At 36.2% G+C, this 13,294-nt stretch overlaps 3 protein-coding genes across 4 annotated transcripts; 2 read left to right on the forward strand and 1 right to left on the reverse strand.

Moving 5' to 3' along the window:
* Positions 1 to 3,922: 3,922 nt before the first annotated feature.
* On the reverse strand, positions 3,923 to 8,596 carry kcnj11l (potassium inwardly rectifying channel subfamily J member 11, like). The gene is made up of 6 exons (XM_079412642.1): positions 8,423 to 8,596; positions 7,415 to 7,605; positions 7,054 to 7,290; positions 6,681 to 6,950; positions 6,265 to 6,472; positions 3,923 to 6,113 (listed from the first exon to the last, which is right to left on the reverse strand). Exons 2-6 carry the CDS (start codon positions 7,571 to 7,573, stop codon positions 5,689 to 5,691), a joined length of 1,299 nt encoding a protein of 432 aa, XP_079268768.1. The 5' UTR covers positions 7,574 to 7,605; positions 8,423 to 8,596; the 3' UTR covers positions 3,923 to 5,688.
* Positions 8,590 to 9,932, forward strand: bet1l (Bet1 golgi vesicular membrane trafficking protein-like). Of its 2 annotated transcripts, none has more exons than XM_079412644.1 (4): positions 8,590 to 8,844; positions 9,074 to 9,159; positions 9,239 to 9,295; positions 9,372 to 9,932. In XM_079412644.1, exons 1-4 carry the CDS (start codon positions 8,823 to 8,825, stop codon positions 9,537 to 9,539), a joined length of 333 nt encoding a protein of 110 aa, XP_079268770.1. In that variant the 5' UTR covers positions 8,590 to 8,822; the 3' UTR covers positions 9,540 to 9,932. The 2 variants fall into 2 exon arrangements, with proteins under 2 accessions (XP_079268770.1, XP_079268769.1); XM_079412643.1 differs by having other exon boundaries at positions 8,592 to 8,844; positions 9,389 to 9,932.
* Positions 9,933 to 10,818: 886 nt separating this feature from the next.
* On the forward strand, positions 10,819 to 12,445 carry arpp19b (cAMP-regulated phosphoprotein 19b). Its single transcript, XM_079411606.1, has 3 exons — positions 10,819 to 11,002; positions 11,396 to 11,518; positions 11,589 to 12,445. The coding sequence occupies exons 1-3, from the start codon at positions 10,964 to 10,966 to the stop codon at positions 11,757 to 11,759; spliced, it is 333 nt and encodes a 110-aa protein (XP_079267732.1). The 5' UTR covers positions 10,819 to 10,963; the 3' UTR covers positions 11,760 to 12,445.
* Positions 12,446 to 13,294: the final 849 nt, after the last annotated feature.

Consider the following 13,294-nt stretch of genomic DNA (forward strand, 5'->3'; position numbering starts at 1 on the left):
AATATAAGGTGGTCGTTAATAATAATGAGTGTTAAACATAATGTCTCGTTTTTGGGATCCATTTAATTTGGCTTGGCATCAAGGAGAAACTCCATCAATGACATCATTCATGAAGGGCAAGGGTGAGGCTGGGCGAGAGCTTGAGCAGGGAAGAGGTGGCACGAGGAATGCTTTCGGACTGTTGAAACGTACAAGCTTGGACTAAGCCTCAATATTTCGAGCAGGGTAAGTGATATGTAATATAATTCTGATGCTATTATTTTCCTACAGTTGTCATAGAAGTATTACAAAAGATATTTGAACATTTGTGCAATTACGGTTAGTTTTATTTTATGTATTGCATGATTTTATTTTTTATATATTCAGTATAAACAACATTTATACGTTTTATATATATATTTGTAAAAGTTTGCAAACATTGTGACTTTTAATGTTTTTAAGTCTGCATTTGTGCTCAAAAATATAGTGAAACACTAATATTGTGAAACAGTATTACTATTTTGAAAATGAGTTTAAAACTGTTTTCTAAGTGAATATATTGTAAAATGTATTTTTCTCCTGTGCTGCAAAGCTGAATTGTCAGCATCATTACTGCAGTCTTCAGTGTCACATGATCCTTCAGAAATCATTCATGTACTGACCTTTCTTTAATATGCTGATTTGTTTTTGTTTTTTAGTTTACTGTTGTTCATTATCAGTCTCTTAGGTCAGAAAGGTTTTCTCATAATGAAGTGCTCTCTTGGACTTTTTCTATTGGTCTGTTGTGTGACTCTTAGCTTAGGTAAGTTAATGCACATAATTATCATTGGCTTAGTTTTGTGTGGCTTTGGTCATGACCTCAGTGCTTTTTATTTGAAACAGGCGTTAAGCATTATGGAATCCGATTCTCCTCTGCAGGCTCATCTCTTCGATGCTACAAGTGTGAGGATTACACCGGGGGACAATGTGCAGTGCAGCAAGATTGTTCTTATGAGGACGCATGTTTGTATCTTCATGAGAAAGGTTTGTGGATGAAGTTTTAGTATGCAGTGGTGAGATGGAGACAGAAAGGTTTTGGCTTTTACATTATTTATTTTAATAGTTTTGTGGTTTTGGTAAAATGTATACATTTTAAAACACTAGACATTTTATAAGAATTAAAATTACTTTTCTGAACCACTTTTGAAATAACTACTAACCAATGAGGATGAGTAGTGTTGTGTAAGTTACTAAGTATAGTGATTTTGTAAAACTAATCCCAACTATACTTTGCTAATTAATCGGTCTAAAAATAATCACTTAATACCAGTGTTGGGGAAAGTTACTTTTAAAAGTAATGCGTTACAATATTGCGTTACTCCCTAAAAAAGTAACTAATTACGTTACTTAGCTACTTTTTATGGAAAGTAATGCGTTACGTTACTTTTGCGTTACTTTTTAAATATGAGCAGGGCTTGATTGTTTTTAATACAAGAAGTTCTAATTATAGCAAATGTAAAAGCCCTTTCACACCAAAAAGTGTCATGAATAAACCTCAGGCTGAAGGAAAAGGAAATTCACGTCTGTAAAGTAGAACACATGAGAAGAAGGTTCAACACTCTTCAGCAATAAAAAAACAATGAAGCACAATTGTTAGTTTATCTAAAGTCATTTTGGCTTATTAGTATGGTTGAACTGGATCATCAAAGGCCAGCAGCAAAGACATTGGTTAATAAAATGGGATTAGATACATTTGTGTTATTTAACATATTTAATTATTGCAGTTTGCATCATATTCTGAGTTTGCATTTCACTGTTTTAATTCATTTTGATGAATACTAAATCAGTTTTTTGCGAGTGGGATGAATTAATGCACATTCACATTTAGTCTAGAACTACAGTGACATCATGTTCACACAGCGCACTGCCAGTCAATAAATGGGGAAAAAGTAACTGCCGTTACTTTTTTGAAAAAGTAACTCAAATATTTTCTTGTAGATTAAAAAGTAATGCGTTACTTTACTAGTTACTTGAAAAAAGTATTATTATTATGTAACTCGCGATACTTGTAATGCGTTACCCCCAACACTGCTTAATACTGTTTATTAATTCGATTAGAGAGTCGGACTCGTAATCCAAAGGTTGCGGGTTCGAGTCTCGGGCCGGCAGGGATTGTAGGTGGGGGGAGTGAATGTCCAGCGCTCTCTCCACCCTCAATACCACGACTGAGGTGCCCTTGAGCAAGACACCGAACCCCCAACTGCTCCCCGGGCTGCCACAGCATAAATGGCTGTCCACTGCTCCGGGTGTGTGTTCACGGTGTGTGTGTGTTCACTGCTGTGTGTGTGCACGTTGGATGGGTTAAATGAAGAGCACGAATTCCAAGTATGGGTCACCATACTTGACAGTATGTCACTTCACTAAAGTGTAAGTTTTTAGTATAATAAAGTTTTAATGTTTTAGAGATAGAATTGTCTATACAACAGCCTTCAGATTTCTTAGTAATGAAAAATAATGTTAGTCTTAGTAATGTTTAAAAGGAAATGAAAAATAAGAAAAGCTCCATTATTCTTTACAGCTATTTATTATTATTTATTTTATTTTCTAAGAATACTTACAAATATTTTATATTCCCAAAACCTTTCCTTAAGAATATTTTTTTCTTAAAAATGTTCTAATGACAAAACTTAAGAATTGAAATTGCTGAAAATGTTTTTGTTAAAAGTCATAAATAACCTCTTAGTTACGCTAACCTCCAACTTGTCTTAAATCCCCAAAAGATAAGCTGTTCTGTGGATTTATCGTTGATTTGATTTTTAGTAGATGTATGATTTGTGACATTTCAATTTTTAGATATAGTATTTAATTTCTATAGTATAAATAAGTTGATAATTTAAATTCTAACTTAGTTTCCTTTTTTTAAATGCTTGAAAAATACGCTTCTCTTAAAATAACATTAATTTAATATAATTCCATTTGCTTTGTTAGCTTTTGTTTTTTCTAATGCAATGGCATTCATACTTTAAGTGACTTATTTTTTTAAACATTCTATTCTATTCACTAACTAACAGTTCTCATTTTCTAGGTGGGAAGACCATTCGCCGGTGCATTCGTTACACTGACTGTGATAACTCTCGTCTGTCCCAGAAGTTTCCGTCGATATCAGAATATACTTACAGGTGCTGCAACACTGACCTGTGTAACAGCGGACCAGCGACCGCAGCAAGCACGTGGATCTTATCTCTGCTGGCAGTGCTCACCGGCCTCTGGTCCTGCTGCATCACTGCATGATTTCTCACTAGTGTCCTCAAAAGCTATTTCTTGCCATACCTTTTATGGATATCTATATATTTACAATGTACCATTATTTGTGATCGTTTGGTTTTAACTAAAGCACTGTTTGTTGTAAACGTTTTTTATTCTAATACCACTGTTTTCTGACTTATTTTTTATTTAAATGAATTTTTTTTTTGGCTGATATTTGAAAAGAAATGTTTGATCCTTTCATAAATTACCTTTGTATGTAGTACCTTTACATTAGTGAAAAAATAACAAAAAAATAAAAACGAAAAGTTTTTCTGAATTTATACATTTTAAATGTTTTTAAAAACAGGTGCTTTTGAGGTTGCCTTACCCTTTAGCATCTTAAATGTCCAATTTCAAACCACCTGCACTGTTTCAAGTGTCCATTCAGCACCGCGGACAGCTCCACTTCAACAAGCCATTTAAATGCAGTACCTAGCATCAATATAACACTAAAATGACTAAAAAAAGAAGGAATATATTTAGTGAGTGGATTTGATACAGCTGATTTTAAAATCTCCTGAACGCAGGTGGAACAGCTTCACTCGCTGCAAAGTCTCTAAATTAAATCTTCCCAGCTGTTGACCCCTAATCTTGTGACATAACATGCCGTTTTCCGAAAAAAGTAAAGAAAATGAAAGAAATTCCTTCAGTCAGATATATAAAATGTCATATATTTTATTAAATATGTGAAATACACAAAATAAATTAACCCACTGATATGTAAACAGTTAAATCAACACGGAATGTATTCTCTAATGGTCACATTTAAATAGGACACAGGCATGAAGTGTTTTAGGAGTTCAGGTCCTCTAGTTCACAACACATAATTGCACAAGGTAAACACAATATGTCAACACTTACAAACTAAACAACCATGATAGCCACATTAAAGGGATAGTCCACCTCAAAATTACAATTTTGCCATTATTTACTCCCCATCATGCCATTCCAAACTTGTATGACGTTCTTTCTGCTGTGGAATGTGGAAGATATTTTGAACGAAATGGTTTCGGTTTCCATTGACTTCCATTGTATGAATAAAAAAATACAATATAAGTCAAAGAGAACCAATACTGTTTGGTTACCAGCATTCTTCAAAATATATTTGTGTGTGTTTGTTCCACAGAAGACATAAAGGTTTGGAATGATATGAGTGTGAGTAAATGATACCCATTGACTGATTCCCATTGACTTACATTGTATTTTTGTATCCATACAATGCAATTCAATGGAAATTAAACAGTTTAGTTACCAAATATTTTATTTTAAAGAATGCTAGTAACTAAACCGTTTTGGTTCCCACTGAATTACATAGAAGTCAAAGGGAATCAAACCTTTTTGGTTACTAACATTCTTCAAAATATTTTCTTTTACATTCTGAGGAAGAATGAAGGTCAGGTCATACAGGTTTGGAACTACATGCGGTTGAGACAAGAATTAAAATTTTTGGCTGAGCTATCCGTCAGTCACATAAACACGTTGCATCTTATAAAACAAGATGAGAACACAAAAATGCAAAGAACTGGAATATTATTAAAAGGGTTATGGTATCAAAACCCAGCTGCCACGTTTGCTTCAACAGCTGCAGTAATACATTTTAATTGAGGTATATGCCATATTTAATTAGACGTGAATAAAAACAAAGCTGTGGCGAATAGAAACACATTCTGTTAAATAGTTTGTGCAGTTTTAAGGTTTTCGGTCATGTTTAATTTCAGAACTTGAAAGCTGAGTGTATTGACTAAACTTCTATCCCCCACAGCCTGCTTTTAATTCTCACTGAACAAATTATGGCATCTACCCTAACTATGGTCCATATCTTGACCAGTACTGCCAAGGTATCACATTTTCAGTTAAAACAATCCTCAAATTCATTATATTGCTGGCAGAAAAGGATCAAATCTACAAGAAATTCTCAGAGGTAATCGTAAACAATGCCACAGTTGTCCATGTTTTGACAGTTTACAAAATATGTGTAGTATAAAACCGATTTGAGACTATTATTAATAATATTCTTGACTATTAAAGGGATAGTTCACCAAAAATGAAAATTCTTTCATCATTTCCTCACCCTCATGTTGTTCCAAACCCATAAGACTTCAGTTAATCTTCGAAACACAAATTAAGATATTTTGAATAGAACCTGAAAGACTTCTGTTCATCCATTGAATGTCCAGGTAACCAAAACTTAGAAGATCAAAAAAGGTTATAAGATGCTGTAAAACAAATCCATATGAATTTAGCGGTTTAATCCAAGTCTTGTGAAGATATACAAGCCTTATAATTTTGGAACGACATGAGGGTGAGTGAATAATAACAAAAATTAAATTTTTTGGTAAACCATCCCTTCAAGTGCACTAGTTACCAGTAACTGCTAGGTTATTTCTACTTCCATATCTGAAAAACCAAATAAATGTTTTTGTTCTAATCGCTCATGTCCTCCATTGTTTCTTCAATCTCTCTGCCTATTTCCTCAAGTTTCACCGTTTTCTTTTGACCCTTCTTCTCCTCCTCCTTCTCTGCTGGAACGTACCAAGGCTTGGCTGCCGTGTCATCGCAAGCCCGGCCGCCACCCCTCCTGTAACCACCCCGCCCCGCCCTCACCAGCCCCCAGCCCTGAGGTTTACCCTCATGGGGTCCACTGTCTTGCACGCCTCTGGTCTGGTCCAGCTCCTTAGCACTGAGGGCCGCCATCCGGACGTGAACGGTGTTTCCAAATTTGGAGTAGTCAATGGAGTAGCGCCCATCCTCTTCCGTCATAATGGAGACGAAACGCCGACCCCACAAGATCTCCTCTGGTGTGTAGGATGTGCGGGCCTGCATTGTGATTCCAGTGGTCTCTACAACACCTGGTAAAACAGACACATCGGCTCTGTTTCAAAACCTAGTGAGCTATAAAGGCAGCAAGTTCTTTTAAGTTTAGAAATGACTGAAAGGAATTAATTTATTATCATTATTAATTCAAAATTATTACAATAAAGACAACTGCACTCCATTCACCTTCCAAAATGACAATGATCTCCAGGTCTTCGGTAGCCAGAGACTGTGCTGAGACCTCGTACAATGGACTTCCTCTGTCAATGGTGTGACTGATTATAAGTGGAGAGACGAGGAATATGCCGTTGCTCCTGAGAGGGTTTTCCACCTGGATATCAAGCTGACAGACAGGAATCACCTCACCCTCTGCAGTCACTGTCCGCCGAATCACCTGAGGAACAAATATCAAGATTAGGGTGGAATTATTCTGGACATAGAAGAACCATTTAGTGAACAGTTCTGAAGGACATTTGAAATATTTAAAGAATGTTTCACTTCCACAGAACCTTCTGTCCAATGGAAAAGTTCCATTGATGTTAAAAGTTCTTCTAGATGCCAATGAAGAACCTTTGTTTTTCAGAGTTAAAGATATTTGTCACCTGTAGCTGTATGGTGGCCGAGATGATCATGCTTTTTCTCAGATCCCCGACGCGGAACATGAACGTTGGTCGGCCGTTCCGCGGTGCAATGACTGCGTTACGGGAGAAGATGAGGGTTTCTGCTCTCCGGTTGGCTTGAGCTGTCTTCATGAATACACAGCCCAGCATGATGGCGTTGATGATCAAGCCCAGAATGTTCTGGATAATGAGGACTATGATGGCCAGTGGACATTCCTCCGTCACCATTCGTCCTCCAAAACCAATAGTCACCTGATATTACAGAAATGATTTATATTGCAGGTTCAAAAAGCTCAGCCATTTGGTTCTCAATGAGTCAACAATTGGATTCAAATCCATCCAGATTGCTCCTTACCTGCACCTCAATGGAGAACAGAAAGGCAGACGTGAAGGAGTGAATGGAAGTGACACACGGCACAGGTCCGGGCTCGTTGGGATCTCGAGGCTCCAGATCGCCATGAGCGAACGCTAAGAGCCACCACACCATGGCAAAGAGCATCCAGGAGCAGAGGAACGCTGAAGTGAAGATGAGGAGGGAATGCTGCCATTTCAGGTCCACCATGGTGGTGAAAACATCTTGGAGAAACCGGCCCTGAGAAGCAACAGAATCTAATCAATAAAGTGTACTGCATCTGGTGCCTAATAAATACGTTATACTACAATATGTGAGTGAATTTAAACATTTGCTTGGACCAGAGTTCATCTGTGCGACGCACCTGTTCTCGTATATTCTTGTGGGCAACATTACACGACCCGCTCTTGGTGATGAAGCGTGCCCTCTGTGACTTTGGCCGGATGCGACTGGGTTGTGCAGCATCCTCAGCGAGTCGTGTCAGCAGGAAACCATCAGGCAAAAGGCCTTTGCGAGCCAACATTATGACAATCTGTGGCTGATTGGTGCTCCACACTACAATAAGAACAAAGAAATGCATATGTAAATTAAATAGATTAATTTTCAATTAAAAAGTGGTTGTCTCTATAACATTTTCTTTTTCAGTTAAAAATAAATATCACAGTTAAATTGTTTTTTGAGAGTCTAAACTCAAAAAATATTTAGGCCTATATTTAAGATAAATGTATTTTAATTACATATATAGATTTCCATATATAAACTAATTAACTTAACGTGATGCATTGATGTCGATCATACATAAATGAACAAGAATGAGCTTTATGTAATAGAACTAATAAACTAATACAACCTGAGTTAGTATATTATATAATATTATTATATTTTGTATTAAATTACAGCATTTAAATACGTATAATTGAAACATTTACTATAATTTCAGAAAGGTTTGTCCCTCTTTTATTTGGTACATAATTTCAATTAAGCTTCGTACATTTTTACTAATTTAAAAATCTTATTTAAATGTCTTTTTAAAGCATGCAGTGTATTCGCTAAAAATATATAAAGCTCGTCCATTAAGAGATTCAGCAGACAGCTGTGAATGTGATCATTCAACACAAACACTGCAATATAACCGGCTAAAACATCAATATTAAAACAGTTATATTTAATAATCACCATCTTAAAATCCCGTTTTGTGTTGATTTGTATCTCAATTATAGGGAAATAGAAAATATATTTAATTAAATGCACAAAATGCACACGCGCAGTTATACATGCAAATATTATCAAATTTAATAATTCGTCCGTTATTGCATTTTGCGATTCGTCGTTATAACGAGCGCATAATTAAGGTTAAAATAAAGATGCTTACCAGCACAACGGTAACACGCGCTGTTTATTTCATATCAGTGTCGTTTAAAATAAATCATATTAACCTGATAAAATGTTTAAAGCAAACACAAGCAGATGGCTGGCTAGGAAGCTTATGCAATCAGACGGAGTCCTTATGATAGAGAAATGAATGACTGGCGGACAAACATATCCCAGAATCCCCTGCGACTGCTGCTGCGCTACACTCTACGCTGCTGCGCTGTTCAGCGGTTCGCATCCAAACAAATGTGCGCTGTTTTACAGTTGTCAACGATTTTAATGAACGTCTGTGTGTTGGCTTTTGTTTAAGAAGTAATTTACAGTTCAAACGAGTAGTTTTATTGTTATTCGGCGTGTTTTAGAGTGTTTTTCGGGGTTGTTAGCTGATTAGCTCTTTAAAGATGGCTGATCCATGGAATCGAGGTAAGTGACACGTAGCAGTTTTCTTATTATATACAGTCATATTTTAATTTCAGCTATTTTATTAGTATAGCCACATGATATTTCACTATTAAGATGCCTCTCTGGTCTAAAAAATAACATTTATTGTTGATGTTGCTAGTGCAAGTAAGCTTTAAACTGAAAGTGGTCAGATATGAAATCATGTTGGTGTACTTTGTCAAAAAAGCAGTGAATTTTGTGTGATTGACAGGACATGGAGCTGTGGATGACATGCTGGATGCTGAAAACAGGCTGATGGCAGAAAACTTGGCCGGTAAAGTCTCTAGACTCAAATCTGTAAGTCAGACTTCTGTATATAATGTGATTTTAAAAATGTGATTTTGTTGCATTTAAATGTTATTGGTCTCATTCACAGCTGGCATATGACATTGATAAAGAGGCTGAGGAACAGAACACCTACTTGGATGGCATGGTTGGTGTTTTGAAAGTGTAGTATGTTGTATTTGCAGTGTTGGCACATCATGTGTTTAACATCCTTGTTTACTCAGGACTCCAATTTTCTCAGTGCAACTGGCCTGTTGACTGGAAGCGTGAAGAGGTTTTCCACAATGGTCCGATCCGGCCGAGACAACAGAAAGATCTTGTGTTACATGTCCGTCGGTTTGGTTGTGGTCTTCTTCCTGCTGTACTATCTAGTGTCACGGCTCCAGAACTAATGGGACGTTTGCTAATATTTTGGACCAGTTCTCAGTTCTATGAGAATATTTGGGATGCTCTGTTTGGTCCTCTCATGAGGAGATTACAGGGAAGTGTACAGCGGATGAATTTCCATTAATAGAAAAGAGGAATGACTGTGGTTTGAGGATGATTTATCACATTTAACTTTAAGCAAACCCTTTGTTTACACTTTCAAAAGTGGTCTATTCAGTGTATATTTTTATTCATAATGGAAAGAAACATGCCATGGACCAATATTTGCGTTTTTAGTTCAAATGAATTAAAAACATATTTTTGCAATTTCCATGCTTTATATTTTTACCATTGTAGATTATGTAAGAAAATTAACAATTTTTTGATAATTATGTACATTAAAATGATTTAAATGCAAATGCTTCTGCTTTTCTATTCAGCCTGGATAAGGAGTGTGCTTACATGATGTTCATTTAAAACTATTTGTGATGTATCTGATCCTCAAAATCAGCCGTAACATATTTAATTTTGTAAATGAAATAATTTACTATAATCTCCTCCCATGTTCCCTGTCATCTGATTGATATTTCATACTTTTCTAGAAAGTAAAAGTAATATAATCCTTAAATTTTCAGGTCATGGTTCATGTGTGTTTTTGATGTGAAACCTTTAATTATTTTTAAAGTAAATGTAAACGTTTCGTTAGAATTTTTTTTTTTTTTTTTAGATGAATGAATCAACTCCATACTTTTTTTTTTTTTTTTGAAGGAAAAATACTGTTAAATACAACAGGTTTTTGAGGAATGTTTATTTGTTTTGCCCCCCACAATTAAAGCTACAGAGCTTTGATCATAGAGCATTTAAATATAATTTTACTAAGACACTAAAACATTACAGGATCATACTTTTTCACTATATGGTGATATATGGGCCAAAAATATTTCTAATGTTTTTCACATTTTTAAAAAAATTTGTTTTTAATGATTTTGTGTTAAGGTTCACTAAACTGGGTTATTTCGAAATTCAAAATGTATTGCATAAATCATATATATTATAAAATATGAAGTCAATCAATGGTTGTGATGCATGGAGAGACAGAATACTTCAGTAATGAAGTTTATTGCATGTGAGTAAAATAAATGGAAGGCACCCGTCATCTCTGCCTTCTTTGTTCGACGCTGAAGGGCTGCTACATATAATAAAATAATGATTTTTTTATATGAAATGTAAGATATTTTTAAAATGCCGCAGTTCTCCTCCAGTCCGCGAGGCGGCGGTGCAGCTCAGAGTGAGCGTGTGAGCCACGCCCTGTTTCTCTCGAGGAAGAGCTCTTCGGATTTTCAACAAGGCAGCGGCAGACGTGCAGATAACAACCTCGTCTGACGGCTCTCTGCGAATAAAGACTGTCCCGTTTTTTGTCTTTTATTTTTGTTGAATTTAATTTGCCCTGATGTCCGGTGAAGTGGAGGCGAGCACAGAAGAGCAGCAGGTTTGCTTATTCAAACACGTTTTGTATGCGGCCATTCCGCACCTGACAATGTGATTGTATTGATTCAATGTAACTTCATGTTAAAATAATAAAATATACATAAATCTGTCTGCTAGACCATACAAAACAACCTTTCTACTTAAAAGTAATTATTATAGACTTTTTAAACAATGTACTGTATGTGCTTGTAGATCAGTTTTCACAGACAGCATGTTTAAATTAGCTCTAAACTGTAAAATAAAATATTATTTATATATATAATAGAACTTTATGTAGTTTTATATATAGTATATGCTTATAATAACCTTTTGAGGGGGAAATTATGTTGTCAAATTCATTATATATTGCTTGTTTCATTGCTGTTGTAATGTTTTCATCCCACATTTAATGTAGGAGATGCAGGACACTGTTGTAAGTCCAGAAAAAGCTGAGGAGGTCAAACTGAAGGCCCGATACCCCCATCTCGGGACCAAGCCTGGGGGGTCGGATCTTTTCCGAAAAAGACTACAAAAAGGGGTATGTTTCTGAAACTGAATTTTAAAATTGAGCCTATTGATTGCAAATAACAAACTCTTATTCCTTGCAGCAAAAATACTTTGACTCTGGTGACTATAACATGGCCAAAGCCAAGATGAAGAACAAGCAGCTCCTGACAGCAGCGGCGGAGAAGACGGAGATCACCGGAGACCACATTCCCACCCCTCAGGACCTGCCACAGCGGAAACAGTCTCTGGTGGCCAGCAAACTCGCCGTCTAATGCGACTTCCTTCCCATGTTCCCTCAGCCTTAATTGTTTTCTTTCTTTTTCTGTCTTGTTCTTTTCGTCTTCTGCTTGTAGAAACGCTCTCAATATAACTCCCTTGAATCTAACCTTACAGTCCGATGTATTGATGCCAAGGTTTAAACATGGTAATCTGGCCCATTAAGTCAGATCAGCATTTTTTTAGGGTTTTACATTTTTCCCATCACTTTTTGATCATCTTTGTTCTGTGCTTGTCTTGAAATAACACCTGCATGAATAGATAATATGGACTGAACTTGAAATAATCACATCCACCTCTTCTGCCAAAACTGTGCCTCTTGGAAGAAGCAAAAGGCCTAGACTGTGATTGAGCTGGAAAAAATGGAAGCGCTCTTAAAGTTCGTTTGTTGAGATTTGCTGTTTGCCTCCTCCTTGTTAATTATGAAAGCGACCTTAAAACTGTCAGTTTCCCTCAGGTGGTGTTTGTTTGCCCACACTGAGGAGAGTGTTGAGATCCTCGCTGGGTTTTCTAGGTTGTTGTCAGAAAACCGGAGCTTGTTTACCGTCACAACTGTGCCATTTGTTTTGTAAATAAACTAGTTTTGCACATGTGCCGTGTGACCGAGTAGTTGTTTCTGAACTCTGCAGTGCGTTTTAACACTAAATTTGTCTAGATAATTAAAATAAATTTAATGGAGACCAGCATGGAGTCATTTGCTCTTTATGTCTAGTCAAACTTGATTCATGCCTTAGGCTTTCGTTTATTTAGCTTGTGTTGTTTACATGTAACACAAATATAGCCAGCCTTATATTTGAAGTATACATTGTTTTTAATATATCTGGGTGGAGTGCAGTGACTCACTCTTTCCAGCTCATTCATTGCCATGGTGGCTTTTTATTTTATTGTTTGATTTTTTTTTTTTTTTTTTCTCCAAGTGACTGTATCATTACCAAAGCAAAGAAGATGAACAAATAGCTCCTGGCAGCAGAGATGACAATAGATATAAAAATGACCGAGTCACATTAGAAAAGACATACATAATGCATGCTTTCTTTTATAGGTGACTATAATATGGCCAAAGCAAAAAAATGAACAAACCAGTCCTTACCGCAGCAGCAGAGAATAGGGGTATGAACAAATACATATGGAGTAAGCAAATACATGCATTATGTTTTTCCACCCGAGTAAACCCGGGCGGGTGCAGTAACTCAAAAATACCACAAGACGGCACTGTTTCCACGCCTTTCGTTGCCACGGCGGCGTCTTTTTTTTTTTTTCTTAGAAAAGAAAGCAGCAGAGAAGACGGCGATATGTAAATAACTACCTTAGATTTCGTAAAACATACAAAAAAAAATTGTACAACAGTCTTGAAAATGATTGGCACATAGAAAGACAACAAACGGGAAAAATGAACATGAAACGTGAAATGGGTGGGGTATGGTGGCCCGGAAGTTGAATAGAAATAATGTTTTATTATATATTACAATAATACTAAACAGTATTATACTTCCCGAAATTTATCCGTTGTCACGTGTTACTTTTCTCAGCG

Source organism: Barbus barbus (genome assembly GCF_936440315.1).
Source record: "Barbus barbus genome assembly, chromosome: 48".
Classification (NCBI taxonomy): Eukaryota; Metazoa; Chordata; class Actinopteri; order Cypriniformes; family Cyprinidae; genus Barbus; species Barbus barbus.